We start from the raw sequence: 14488 nt of genomic DNA on the forward strand, positions 1-14488 counted from the left end.
GTTTAACGGAAACCTAATGCTGATTATAGACATTAAAACTGTTGGGTGCTGCCAGAATTGTTTTACCTTTCTCAAGCAGCCAAGAGAGTGATTTATCAGCTTTGAGCTGAAGTCAGAGACAGGTCATTCTCCATAAGAATATACTGTCTGACAACAAGCTAACATTTTTTCTTTGATGGGATGAAAACACAGTACACACCTATTTCTGACTGGCGAGGCTGCACTATGTGCGTTGTGGTGCGTTGCGTTTTTTGAGTTGCACATTGGCATGCATTTTACATGCGTTGCAGGTTTTTTTGCTGTGCAGTGCATTGCTTTTATGGACGTTTGTGTGCATTTATATACCTTCCGCTGCACTGAAAAAAAAAAAAAAAATAAGTAGCATATGCCATACTTTTTCTCAGCACTGGGCAAATGCAATATGCTAGTGTGAACTGCATTCACAGGGAACCATTATTTTTTGATTGCCATGCATTGCGGTAATGCCCTCGCAAACGCACCGCAGCATATCTGGTGTAAATGAACCCCTAAGCCTGCTTATAATACACTTGAAGTACAAATTCTAGCCTTTGTTAAAATTCAAGATATGTGGCTTTGCTCAGTATGGTTTACACTTTCAGTCTGGCATGGTAAGAAGGACACAGTAAAAACTAGAAATGGGAAGAAGAGGATAACATTCAATATAATGGAGACAATGAAGTATACACAGCAAGCATAAAAAGTGTAATGAAAATGGTTATATTCACTTACGGAGGCTGTTGTGTAGCATAGCTGTTATTCAGAGTACTGGATTGGTGGAAAATTGAAGGATGATAGGTGTTGAGATCACTGGACTGGGTTATTTCATCAGTTGGACTGAGAGATTTGCTTTCTATTAAAATAGACCAATTAGTTAAATTTCACACTTTAATTTATTGAGGCCTACAATCGGTATACTGTATCTTTTTGTAGCTTACCTGAATTAACTGGTAATGAGTGAGACAATATCTTAGTATTTTGTCTAGAACAGTGGTCTCCAAACTGCAACCTGAGGGCCAGATGTGGCCCTTCGCTTGCTTCTATCCGGCCCTCGGGACACTATACCTCTAACTGACATCATTGATGAGGCACCATTCCTTCCATAGATGCCATCAATGGTGCACCATTCCTCCCACTGACACCATTGATGGGGCACAATTCCTCCTACTGAGACCAAAGTTGGGACACTATTCCTCCCACTGACACCATGTTACATAGTTAATCAGGTTGAAAAAGACACAATTTCATCTAGTTCAACCAAAAAACAAATAAAAAATACAATCACATATACACAATCCTTCCCTCACAGTTGATCCAGAGGAAGGCGAAAAAAACCCCAGCAAAGCATGCTCCAATTTGCTACAGCAGGGGAAAAAATTCCTTCCTGATCCCCCCGAGAGGCAATTTCGGATTTTCCCTGGATCAACTTTAGCTATAAATGTTAGTACCCAGTTAATTTATGTACATATAGGCTGGGTTCACACCTCCGAGGAATGTGGCTCGTAGCAGGGGTCCAGTGTGTCTCTGTATACATATTCTTAGCCTCCAAGTGCATAACTTTACATTTATCAACATTAAACCTCATTTGCCACTTAGTTGCCCAATTAGACAGTGCACTGAGGTCGGCTTGTAAATTGGAGACATCCTGTAAGGACGTTATTCCACTGCATAGCTTAGTGTCATCTGAAAAGACTGCAATGTTACTTTTAATCCCAGACCCTATATCATTTATAAATATATTAAAAAGCAAGGGCCCCAACACTGAACCTTGGGGTAGACCGCTGATAACCTTAGACCATTCAGAGTAATGCCCCGTACACATGGTTGGACTTTGTTCGGACATTCCGACAACAAAATCCTAGGATTTTTTCCGACGGATTTTGGCTCAAACTTGTCTTCCATACACACGGTCACACAAAGTTGTCGGAAAATCCGATCGTTCTAAACGCGGTGACGTAAAACACGTACATCGGGACTATAAACGGGGCAGTGGCCAATAGCTTTCATCTCTTTATTTATTCTGAGCATGCGTGGCACTTTGTCCGTCGGATTTGTGTACACACGATCGGAATTTCCGACAACGGATTTTGTTGTTGGAAAATTTTATAGCCTGCTCTCAAACTTTGTGTGTCCGAAAATCCGATGGAAAATGTGTGATGGAGCCTACACACGGTCGGAATTTCCGACAACAAGGTCCTATCACACATTTTCCGTCGGAAAGTCCGACCGTGTGTACGGGGCATTAGAGTCATTAACCAGTACTCTCTGAATTTAGTCTTTTAGCCAGTTTTCTATCCATTTACAAATTTATCTTCCCAAGCCTGTAGACTTTACATTACACATGAGCCATGTGTAGGGAACTGTGTCAAACGCTTTTGCAAAATCCAGGTATACCACGTCCACAGCTACCCTTCTGTCCAAGGTTTTACTTACCTCCTCATAAAAAGAAATCAGGTTTGTCAACTTCTGTCTTTCATGAATCCATGCTGCCTGTTGCTTAACTGCTTGCCGACCAGCCACCGTCATTATACTGTAGCAGGTCGGGACGTTCCCGTGAACCGGTGTGGCTGTACGTCGGCCCTTTAAGCGGGGATAGCAGGCGCCTGGCCACACGCAATCACCGGCACGAGAGCCAGAACAGGGGAGTGTGTGTGTAAACACACAAATCCTCGTTCTGTGAGGAGAGAAGAGACAGATCGTGTGTTCCTACTAGCTAGTAACAGTGATCTGTCATCTCCTATAGTCAGTCCCTTCCACACAGTTAACCCCTTAATCGGCCCCTAGTGTTAACCCCTTTCCTGCCAGTGACATTTACACAGTAATCAGTTCATTTTTATAGCACTGATCGCTGTATAAATGTCAGTGGTCCCAAAAATGTGTCAAAAGTTTTCGATCTGGAATTGCTCGAACATTCAAGTATTTTGGAAGGGGGTCACAGAATGTATAGCAAAAGTAACAGCCATTCCTATACAGCCCACAATAGAGGTGTGCCTTTTGGGACTGGTAGACAATCTAGTCCCAAAAAGAGTAACTCGTACTTTGCTGACGATCCTAATCTATGACGCTAGGAAAATTATAGTGTTATCATGGAAAAAGTCTAATCTTCCATCTGTATCAGCGTATAAGGGTATGGTGAATAGGGCTGCACCTTTATACAAGGCTACATACATTAGCAGGAGCATACCACAAAAATTTGATAAAGCGTGGGGCAGTTGGATGAATAGTGAAACTACGGTGGCGGATTGAGTGGCACCTAATAGAATGCACCTGCAGTGGGTTTTAACATGTATGTTACAGAAAAGGTGACAGTAACAGACAGTCCGGCGCTGAAAAGGTAAACTAAAAACTGCAAATAATGATATAAACGTCCATATGAAATCTTATGAAGAAAAAAAACATAGATGTAACAGGAAAGCCAAAAACATCTGCGGTGGTAAAGGGTGCTTCATGCAAATTCTGAAGTGCTCCTTAATCCGTGCTCACACCACTTGCTAGCCAAACCGCTCACCTTGTAAAATGGACCCCTGAGCTAACAGGTAGGTCACACAGGCCTTCGCCACCAATGGTGGTTAAGGTTAGGATCTTGGATGGAAAGCCGGGCACCTGTCAGGGAAAGCCCTCTTGCAAATACCCCAGCAAACTAAAGTTTAAAGGAATGCCTGTGCATAAAAGCGCCATCCGGCGCTCGTGCGCGCGCAATAGCGTCAATAGGCGTACACGCATGCGCAATTGCTCCAATGGCGCTAATAGGCGTACGCGCGTGCGCAATAGCGCCAATAGCGCCGCACGGGCGCGCGCGGGTGCGCGTGCGCCCCCCCTGTAACAGCACTTGGCGCCAAAGGAGGCTATTTAAAGGGGACTGTTCCACTGCTGCCTTGCTGTCCGGTCTACAGCGTTCCTGAAGACCCCTACTGCCCTGTTACCTTGTATTTGCTACCTGATACCTGTTGGACTGTTCCTGACTACTCCGTTTGCTGCCTGCCCTGATCCCGGCTTTGGACTTTGACTACTCTGTTTTCTGCCCGCCCTGATCTCAGCTTTTGGACTTGACTACTCTCCTGGATTTACCTTCTGTACCTGCTCTGCCCGCCAGTGTCTGACCCGGCTTGCCTGTACCCTGCTGTCTACATCTTGCTGCCGGACTACAAAACACCTCCTGACTGTCTACATCCTGCTGCTGGACTACAAGATACCTCCCTGCTGTCTTCATCCTGCTGCTGGACTACAAGACACCTCCCTGCTGTCTTCATCCTGCTGCTGGACTACAAGACACCTCCCTGCTGTCTACATCCTGCTGCTGGACTACAGGTCACCTCCCTGCTGCCTATATCCTGCTGCCGGACTATAGGACACCTTCCAGCTGACTACCTGATTCAGCTCCCTGCTCCAGCCTTCCAGTCAGGCACTTGTGCCCCTTCGCACTCTCGAGCCCCTGTCATCACTACCAGGGGTTCCCGAGTCGGAGGTATACGAGAGGCCGTTCCTTGCATTCCGGGCTCTACTTACCAGGTACGTGACAGCACCTCTTTCAAACAGTCTGCACTCAGTAGCTTTAAGTATTATTCATCCATAGTAACATGTAATGTAAAAAAATAATATAGTGCTCTCTGTATAGCTAAAAACTTATTCCTTTATTTTGTAAGATAGGTACTCACATAGGAGGCACTATACCTAGTGCTGGGATACAGGGGTGTACACATCAATGGTAACAGAAAATCAATAAGGTGGCTGCAGTGATGTCTGGGGATGCTCCTGCACGCGTATCGTCCAACGGGACTTCCTCAGTGGTGACGGAGTCCCATACGTCCGGTTGCTATTTATAAAAAGCCCCTTATCATTATCACCTGTTTATTAAAAAGGAGCCGAGCGGCAACCGTCCAATCAGAACGCGCCGCTCGGAAGTGGGAGGTATAAAACCTAATCTGTTTACTGCGGTTGCCTTGGTGATCAGGGCGTCGTGACAACACAACGCCTGATCGCGTGATCCTACACGTCAGGAGGTGTCTCCCACATAGGAAGGAGGCTAAACCCAAACATCTGATGTAAGCTGGCGCCCGGTCACATGATATGGATCACGTCTCATCAGCTGATATGGTGAGATGCATACAAGAGGGGGGGAAACTTTCCTCTCAGCCAACCCTCGTTATAGAGAGGTTGCTAGGAGACGGGGTGCTGGTAAGCAACCCGCTCATAAACATGCCATTTAAAAAGGCATAATCTACAGATGAACGACTCAATCGGGAAAAACCCGAGCCTCACCTATATCTTGCCACATAGGTGCTATACATCACCATTCTGGAATATACCCCAAAAAGGAAGGGGATCACCAAATGGTAAAATGCACACCCATAGAAAAGTAATAGCCGGTAATAAAATAAAATAAATGCGTCAATCAAAAACGTCGACAAATGTTAAAATATGAATAAAAATAAAAGACAATCATTGCAGCCACCTTTCACAATACCAGAGAAATATAATCACCATTTATTAAATAATAAAAGAACTAAATATCTAAATGTTATATCATATATCATAAAAAAAATTAAAAAATAGCCATAAAGGAAACTGCTATTACCGATCAGAGATAAAACAGTTCAAATCGAACTCAACATTGAGCCCCGTGGGTACTCCCACATGAGTTTCGTAAACCCAGAAAGACTCACGGCGGCTCAATTAACGTATGAAGTTCCCACCCCTCAGTGGGGTGTTACTTTCTCTACTCCCCAAAACTTTAATTTAGCATGAAATAATTTAAAATGTTTGGAGACATTATGTGAGTCAAGACCTTTCTTAATATTCGTAATATGTTCTCCGATTCGGATGTGTAGGGGTCTAGATGTTCTCCCCACATATTGAAGGCCACATTCGCATTCCATAATATAAACCACCCCCCGATGTGGAGCATGTAATGAAATCTTTGATTTGATAAACCTTCTTCGTAGCTGTGGCTATGAACTCTACGTTTTTTGATGTTACCTTTAGCTTGTTTGCATGGTGGGCAACGCCCACAAGCATAGAAACCTGTTAGGATATTAAATATCCTCTTTTCAAACGAGAGTGGTGGGTCAATGACCCCAGTGGCCAGCTTATCCCTTAAAGAAGGCGCCCTCTTATAAACAAACTGGGGATGTTCAGGAAGCACAGGGCCGAGTGTTTTATCCTGTTTAAGAATGGGCCAATACTTTCGAATGATCCTTTCAAATTTTTTATATTGGATGTTATAGTCCAAGATAATTCTAATATTCCCAGATCCAACTTGTTTGACCCTAGGACCATTAGACACAAGTGTCGTTCTATCCAATGCTCGAACGTTCTCAATATGTTTGTTGATATCGGATTTAACATATCCTTTTTTGTACACACCGGATGGACAAAACTTCAGATTGTGCAAGATAATCACATTCATGTGTACAGTTCCGCCTTATGCGTACAAAGTGACCCTTCGGAATATTGCACAACCATTGAAAATGGTGGCAACTTCCAGGGGGAATGTACGCATTGCGGTCTGTGGGCTTAAAATGATTCTTCAACTTTAGCTGGTTACCTTTCATGGAGATATCTAGATCTAGAAAGGTAATATGATCTTTGCTCACATTCCAGGAGAGAACGATATTTCTACTGTTCTCATCCAGTTTCTGCATGAATGAATCGAGATTGGATCTGTCACCCTTCCAAATCATAATAATGTCGTTGATATATCGTTGGTAGCAGACAAGTTCAGGGGGTGTATTTTTATAAATCACCTCTTCCTCCCAGTGTGCTATAAACAAATTGGCAACACTGGGAGCAAAGCGGGCCCCCATCGCTACACCCCTAGTTTGGAGGAAAAAACGTCTGTTGTACCAAAAGTAGTTCTTGGATAAACAGAACTTCAATCAGTCCAGAATGTAATTTTTATGCCTTCTAGTCAAGTTTGATGACCCGAATGCCCACTGGACAGAGGTCAACGCATCTTCGTGGCTAATGATCGTATATAAGGAGCTAATGTCCGCCGTTATTAGCAAACAGGAAGATGAAAGGGAAAAAGATTCAAGAATCTGAATAATGTGTTTAGTGTCCTTTAAAAAGGAACGCTTTCTCATAACCATAGGTTGAAGAAAAAAGTCAATGTATTGACCCAGTCTTGATGATCAATACCATTGACTATTGGGCGGCCAGATGGATTGGTACTATTTTTGTGAATTTTGGGCAAGAAATATATAATTGGAGTACGGCAGAAAAATGGACCTAAATACGAGGCTTCTTTAGCATTAAGGACCCCGATGTGTTTTCCTCTTTCAATAAGAAAAAGTAACTCTTCTTTAAACTGAAACATCGGGGGAAGGAGAGGAGGCAGGCGAACTCAAAAGAGTCAAACCCCAATAGAGGCCGGTATCTACAACCTTAGTGGCCGACCCTGAGTGAGGACGAGATTAAGGTTCTGGATAGGGGCCTCAAATTTGCCCCTACCCTTAACCTAAATAAGTTCCAGACTTATATTGGTTTACAAAAATTTATCAGAAGTTTGAACATTAAAAAATATCACCTTTCTAACACCATAATACGTACTCAATCTAATATCCCTAAACCATTGGGTATACACTCTACCCTTCGCAATAAATCGGTTTTCAATCCCCCTAATTGTGATACCAAACACGTTGAAGTCTTTAAAAATATGGTCAGCAAAGACCTTGAGACACTTAAAATTCGTAAGGTGAATGATCCAGCATTTATCAAAAAGTGCATTGAGTCACTGATGGAGCGGAAAGATCTTGTGATACGCCCAGCCGACAAGGGGGAGGCTTGGTTGTCTTGAGTAAAACTTAATACAATAATGAAATGGAGAACATGCTTAGTGATTATAATAGGTATGTTATACTTACTAAAGACCCGATGTTTCAGTTTAAAGAAGAGTTACATTTTCTTATTGAAAGAGGAAAACACATCGGGGTCCTTAATGCTAAAGAAGCCTCGTATTTAGATCCATTTTTCTGCCATACTCCAATTATATATTTCTTGCCCAAAATTCACAAAAATAGTACCAATCCACCTGGCCGCCCAATAGTCAATGGTATTGACTCAGTCTCATCAAGACTGGGTCAATACATTGACTTTTTTCTTCAACCTATGGTTATGAGAACTCGTTCCTTTTTAAAGGACACTAAACACATTATTCAGATTCTTGAATCTCTTTCCCTTTCATCTTCGTGTTTGCTAATAACGGCGGACGTTAGCTCCTTATATACGATCATTAGCCACGAAGATGTGTTGACCTCTGTCCAGTGGGCATTCGGGTCATCAAACTTGACTAGAAGGCATAAAAATTACATTCTGGACTGCTTGAAGTTCTGTTTATCAAAGAACTACTTTTGGTACAACAGATGTTTTTTCCTCCAAACTATGGGTGTAGCGATGGGAGCACGCTTTGCTCCTAGTGTTGCCAATTTGTTTATAGCACACTGGGAGGAAGAGGTGATTTTAAAAAATACACCCACCAAACTTGTCTGCTACCAACGATATATCGACAACATTATTATGATTTGGAAGGTGACAGATCCAATCTCGATTCATTCATGCAGAAACTGGATGAGAACAGTAGAAATATCGTTCTCTCCTGGAATGTGAGCAAAGATCATATTACATTTCTAGATCTAGATATCTCCATGAATGGTAACCAGCTAGAGTTGAAGAATCATTTTAAGCCCACAGACCGCAATGCGTACATTCCCCTTGGAAGCTGCCACCATTTTCAATGGTTGTGCAACATTCCGAAGGGTCAATTTGTACGCATAAGGCGGAACTGTACACATGAATGTGATTATCTTGCACAATCTGAAGTTTTTTCCGCCCGGTTTGTACAAAAAGGATATGTTAAATCCGATATCAACAAACATATTGAGAACGTTTGAGCATTGGATAGAACGACACTTGTGTCTAATGGTCCTAGGGTCAAACAAGATGGATCTGGGAATATTAGAATTATCTTGGACTATAACATCCAATATAAAAAATTCAAAAGGATCATTCACAAGTATTGGCCCATTCTTAAACAGGATAAAACACTCGGCCCTGTGCTTCCTGAACATCCCCAGTTTGTTTATAAGAGGGCACCTTCTTTAAGGGATAAGCTGGCCCCTGGGGTCATTGACCCACCACTCTCGTTTGAAAAGAGGATATCTAATATCCTAACAGGTTTCTATGCTTGTGGGCGTTGCCCACCATGCAAACAAGCTAAGGCTAACATCAAAAAACGTAAAGAGTTCATAGCCACAGCTACGAAGAAGGTTTATCAAATCAAAGATTTCATTACATGCTCCACATCGGGGGTGGTTTATATTGTGGAATGCAAATGTGGCCTTCAATATGTGGGGAGAACATCTAGACCCCTACACATCCGAGTCGGAGAACATATTATGAATATTAAGAAAGGTCTTGACTCACATAATGTCTCCAAACATTTTAAATTATTTCATGGACGTAGCCCTGCTAAATTAAAGTTTTGGGGAGTAGAGAAAGTAACACCCCACTGGAGGGGTGGGAACTTCATATGTCAATTGAGCCGCCGTGAGTCTTTCTGGGTTTACGAAACTCATGTGGGAGTGCCCACGGGGCTCAATGTTGAGTTCCATTTGAACTGTTTTATCTCTGATCGGTAATAGCAGTTTCCTTTATGGCTATTTTTTTATTTTTTTTTATGATATAACATTTAGATATTTAGTTATTTTATTATTTAATAAATGGTGATTATATTTCTCTGGTATTGTGAAAGGTGGCTGCAATGATTGTCTTTTATTTTTATTCATATTTTAACATTTGTCGACGTTTTTGATTGACACATTTATTTTATTTTATTACCGGCTATTACTTTTCTACGGGTGTGCATTTTACCATTTGGTGATCCCCTTCCGTTTTGGGGTATTTTCCGGAATGGTGATGTATAGAATGTGGCAAGATATAGGTGAGGCTCGGGTTTTTCCCGATTGAGTCGTTCATCTGTAGCTTATGCCTTTTTAAATGGCATGTTTATGAGCGGGTTGCTTACCAGCACCCCGACTCCTAGCAACCTCTGTATAACGAGGGTTGGCTGAGAGGAAAGTTTCCCCTCCTCTTGTATGCGTCTCACTATATCAGCTGATGAGACGTGATCCATATCATGTGACCGGGCGTCAGCTTACATCAGATGTTTGGGTTTAGCCTCCTTCCTATGTGGGAGGCACCTCCTGACGTGTAGGATCACGCGATCAGGCGTTGTGTTGTCACGACACCGTGATCATCAAGGCAACCGCAGTAAACAGATTAGGTTTTATACCTCCCACTTCCGAGCGGCGCGTTCTGATTGGACGGTCGCCGCTCGGCTCCTTTTTAATAAACAGGTGATAATGATAAGGGGCTTTTTATAAATAGCAACCGGACGTATGGGACTCCGTCACCGCTGAGGAAGTCTCGTTGGTTGATATGCGTGCAGGAGCATCCTCAGACGTCACTGCAGCCGCCTTATTGATTTTCTGTTACGATTGATGTGTACACACCTATATCCCAGCACTAGGTATAGTGCCTCCTATGTGAGTACCTGTCCTACAAAATAAAGGAATACGTTTTCAGCTATACAGAGAGCACTTTATTATTTTTTTATATTACATGTTACTACGGATGAATAATACTTAAAGCTACTGAGTGCAGACTGTTTGAAAGAGGTGCCCGGCTTTCCATCCAAGATCCTAACCTTAACCACCATTGGTGGCGAATGCCTGTGTGACCTACCTGTTAGCTCAGGGGTCCATTTTGCAAGGTGAGCGGTTTGGCTAGCAAGTGGTGTGAGCACGGATTAAGGAGCACTTCAGAATTTGCATGAAGCACCCTTTACCACCGCAGATGTTTTTGGCTTTCCTGTTACATCTATGTTTTTTTCTTCATAAGATTTCATATGGACGTTTATATCATTATTTGTAGTTTTTAGTTTACCTTTTCAGTGCTGCACTGTCTGTTACTGTCAAGTCTAAAAGGGTTTATATATTTGCCTTTAGTGTTCAGCGGCTTTTAGCATTTTAGGAGGTTTTTGCGCTGACTGTTTGTCTCAATTGTATAAATGAGAAAAGGTGGCCTTATTATTATTATTTAGATTTTTTTCGCCGAGCGAGGGTCTGGAAGTAGGAGAGAGTCAATGCTGAAGAAATTTAAATAGTTTCTTTTTGTGTGTGGCCCATTGGGTCTTGTATATACTTGTTATGTTAAAAAGTAATAAATAAAACTTTAAAAAAAAAAAAAAGTGTCCGTCCGCCATAATGTCGCAGTCCCGATAAAAATCGCCGATCACCGCCATTACTAGTAAAAAAAAAAAAAAAAAAAAAAAAAAAACTAATAAAAATGCCATAAATCTTTCCCCTATTTTGTAGACGCTATAACTTTTGCCCAAACCAATCAATATACGCTTATTGCAATTTTTATTACCAAAAATATGTAGAAGAATACATATTGGCCTAAACTGAGGAAAAAATTAGCTTTTTAAAAAAAAATTGTATATAGTGCAAAAAATAAAAACTGCAGAGATGATCAAATACCACCAAAAGAAAACTCTGTTTGTGGGAAAAAGGACGTCAGTTTTGTTTGGGTACAGCGTCGCACGACCACGCAATTGTCAGTTAAAGCAACGCAGTGCCGTATCGCAAAAAATGGCCTGGTCATTGAGCAGCCAAATCTTCTGGGACTGAAGTGGTTAAAATATTTTTTTCCAGCAAGCACTCATCTTTGTGCTCTTTTATTAAACTCTCCAGTAGCTTGCAGCCCCCCTGCGCCATGCTGTTTCTTCCTGTCGGTCCGAGAGGACCTGTAGTCTGCCGCTCGCTCGGGAAAAAGCTTTATTTTAAAGAAAGAGAAAGGAGCCGTAGGCAACGCGGGGGGGCGGGGCTTAGCGGAGACGCCCAACTCGAGGAGGCAAGGTTTTAAAAGCACCTTTTGTGTTGCTGCAGGCTGTGGAGGGACACACGAGCAAAAGGTGGCGTTAACAGGTTTGGTGACACAGGCATTTCCTTTGACACATTTTTTACTGCTGCATCAGGCTGGGCATTAATAGCAGCATAGCTCAAGCAGTATATGCATTCGTTCTGGCAGTACCTCTGCTTTGTGCATCGGGCTATGGCAGAAGGGGGGTAAAAACACCTCAATAAGGGGCTCTAGAAAGAATATTTAGTCACACGGAAGCCTAGATCCATCCCAGTAAAATGGCATCTTCCCCGAGAGTAATATGGCTGGTCACGGTGAGCCGCCAAGAGGGGCAAGTGTTGCAGCTGCTCTTAAACACTGCAGGCCCTGTGTATATTACTAAGGAGGTTTTTTTCTTCAACCATTTTAAGCTTGAAATAAAAGTTTAATGCTTTAATCGCATCCCAGAGTGGGACTAAACGTAACAGGTCCCCATCCATTGCTCAGGACCCTCATACTGAGCAACAAGGAGCGAGAGATGGCGAATTTCTCTCTAGGACCAGGAAAAGGCTGATGTCTCTTCTTCCGAAGAACCTGATGCGAAGTATCAAGCTTGCAGGAAAGGTTGTTTACAGTCGCTCACTGAATTGGTCCCCTCCAGATGTTTACTGCCAGTAACGCAGTCATTCGATGAGCCCACCTCTGCTTTGGGTTCACTAAAAGCCCCCCCAATCTGTTCATGCTTTTTCTATCCATTCATGGCTAAGAAAGCTTATGTATTCTGAGTAAGAGCACCCAGATAAACAGTTTTTTTCCTCTGAAAAAGTTCTCAATACTTTATTCTATGGAGGAAGGGTTTTATGGGGAGTTCCAGCAATTAACGCTGCTATATCCTCTGTAAACAAAAACCTGACTTGTCCAGTAGACAATGCTCATATGCTAAAGGGTCCAACAGATAAGATGTTGGAGTTCCTTTTAAAAAAAAAAAACAAACTATATTTTGCTTGCAGGTTCAGTCATTCAAACCTGCACTGGCATTCAGAGTATCTCAGTCCTTAAAGGACCAGTTTATAGAGGTACTCAAAGTTATTCCTGATAAGCAGGCCCAGGGTTTGGCCGGCATATCAGAAGCGTTCTGTTTTACAGTTGACGCTATGAAAGATTCTATTCTCCAGGCCTCACGGCCCTTGCTAAGGCTGGTAAATGTGCATAGAATCCTATGGTTGAAAGATGGTCAGCCGAAGCGCCATGCAAAAAGCTCTTGGCCAGTTTCCCTTTTTATGGTAAACGGTTATTTGGAGACAATCTGGATAAGTATACCCAAAGAATTTCTAATGGGAAAAGTTCCCTTTTTTCCGGTTAAGAAGTTTAAGTATTTTTCTTTTAAATATGCTTCTGCAGTGCCAGGGGCATCCACCGTCAGGATTCAAGAGGTAAACCTCAGGGTCAGTCCTAGGGTCAAAATTGGACCTGGGGGAGGTAACCCACAAAACAAAATACTAAAGCCTTATGAAAGGTCTCTCTAGTAGCCGAGTAGGTTCGGATAGCTCCGCTCGGGACTACGAGTGGAGCCGAAAGTGAACGAGAGCCGCCGGAAAGAGCCGAGGACCGGCTCTGTGTATTTCGGCGCCGGCAGCGCCATTTTCAAATCGCGGTCGGCGATTTTGAAGAATTGACAGCTCGGGATCGCAGGGGATCGGTGTATAACACGCACCTGCGATTTCCCCCTGATTTTCAGGGGAAAAAAGTGCGTGTTATACGCCGATAAATACGGTAATTCCTCCATTTCCAGTGGACTTGCATATGAGAACACAAAAAAAAAAAATTAGTGACAGATATAGTTCATAAGTGAAAGTATCCAAAAGAAAGATTTCCAATGCGAGACCCAGGGTTTAAGCTTTTCACCACTTGTACTGCCCGTCACCTTACAATGAAAAAAATGGAGGCTTCCCAGAAAGCCTGTGATCACCCTTACTCAGGGGGGTCTAAACAGGCTTAGTAGAGCAACAGAAATGCTGCTAGGATGTCCCAGACCTTCTACACAGGTGGCCGGTCAGCTTCAAAGAAAGTCTTCCTCAATGGCGCATTTCCAAGAGACAAGCGCCATGCGACAATGGACGTGCACCATTTATGAGGAGGAGCAGAGGAAGAGCGTTGTCTTACTATATTGGAATCCAGTTATTGGGATTTCTGTTTGAACTTTGATTGCCTATCTGAACAGAGCTGAGAGTTCTAGTAGAGAGATCTCACTGCTGGAATTCCAATTTTTTTGAAGGCAACAAGTCATCCAGGGCAGCAGAATCTGTCTTTATTTTGCTGAATCCAGTGATGTCACTAGCTTTCACTGGCTGATTTTGGTCTCAGAAGGAAGTAGATTTGAAGTCATGTGACGTCACTGGATCCTGCAAAATAAAGACAGATTCTGCTGCCCTGGATGACTAGATACTTTCACTTTTGAACTATATCTGTCACTAAATTTTTATTTTTTTTTTTGTGTTCTCATATGCACGTCCACTGGAAATTGAGGAATTACATATGGACTATTTTTTCATTTGATCCTTTTTCACTTGAT

General features: G+C 42.6%; 1 protein-coding gene across 2 annotated transcripts in view; it reads right to left on the reverse strand.

Moving 5' to 3' along the window:
* Positions 1-14488, reverse strand: part of LOC141128557 (uncharacterized) — a 157811-nt gene that overhangs the window by 85609 nt on the left and 57714 nt on the right. For both annotated transcript variants that reach the window (XM_073615914.1, XM_073615913.1), the window contains exon 4: positions 751-871. In XM_073615914.1, coding sequence (XP_073472015.1) covers positions 751-871 — 121 coding nt within the window. The remainder of the gene's footprint in view (positions 1-750; positions 872-14488) is intronic.

This window comes from Aquarana catesbeiana, linkage group LG02 (genome assembly GCF_042186555.1).
Source record: "Aquarana catesbeiana isolate 2022-GZ linkage group LG02, ASM4218655v1, whole genome shotgun sequence".
In the NCBI taxonomy this organism is placed as follows: domain Eukaryota; kingdom Metazoa; phylum Chordata; class Amphibia; order Anura; family Ranidae; genus Aquarana; species Aquarana catesbeiana.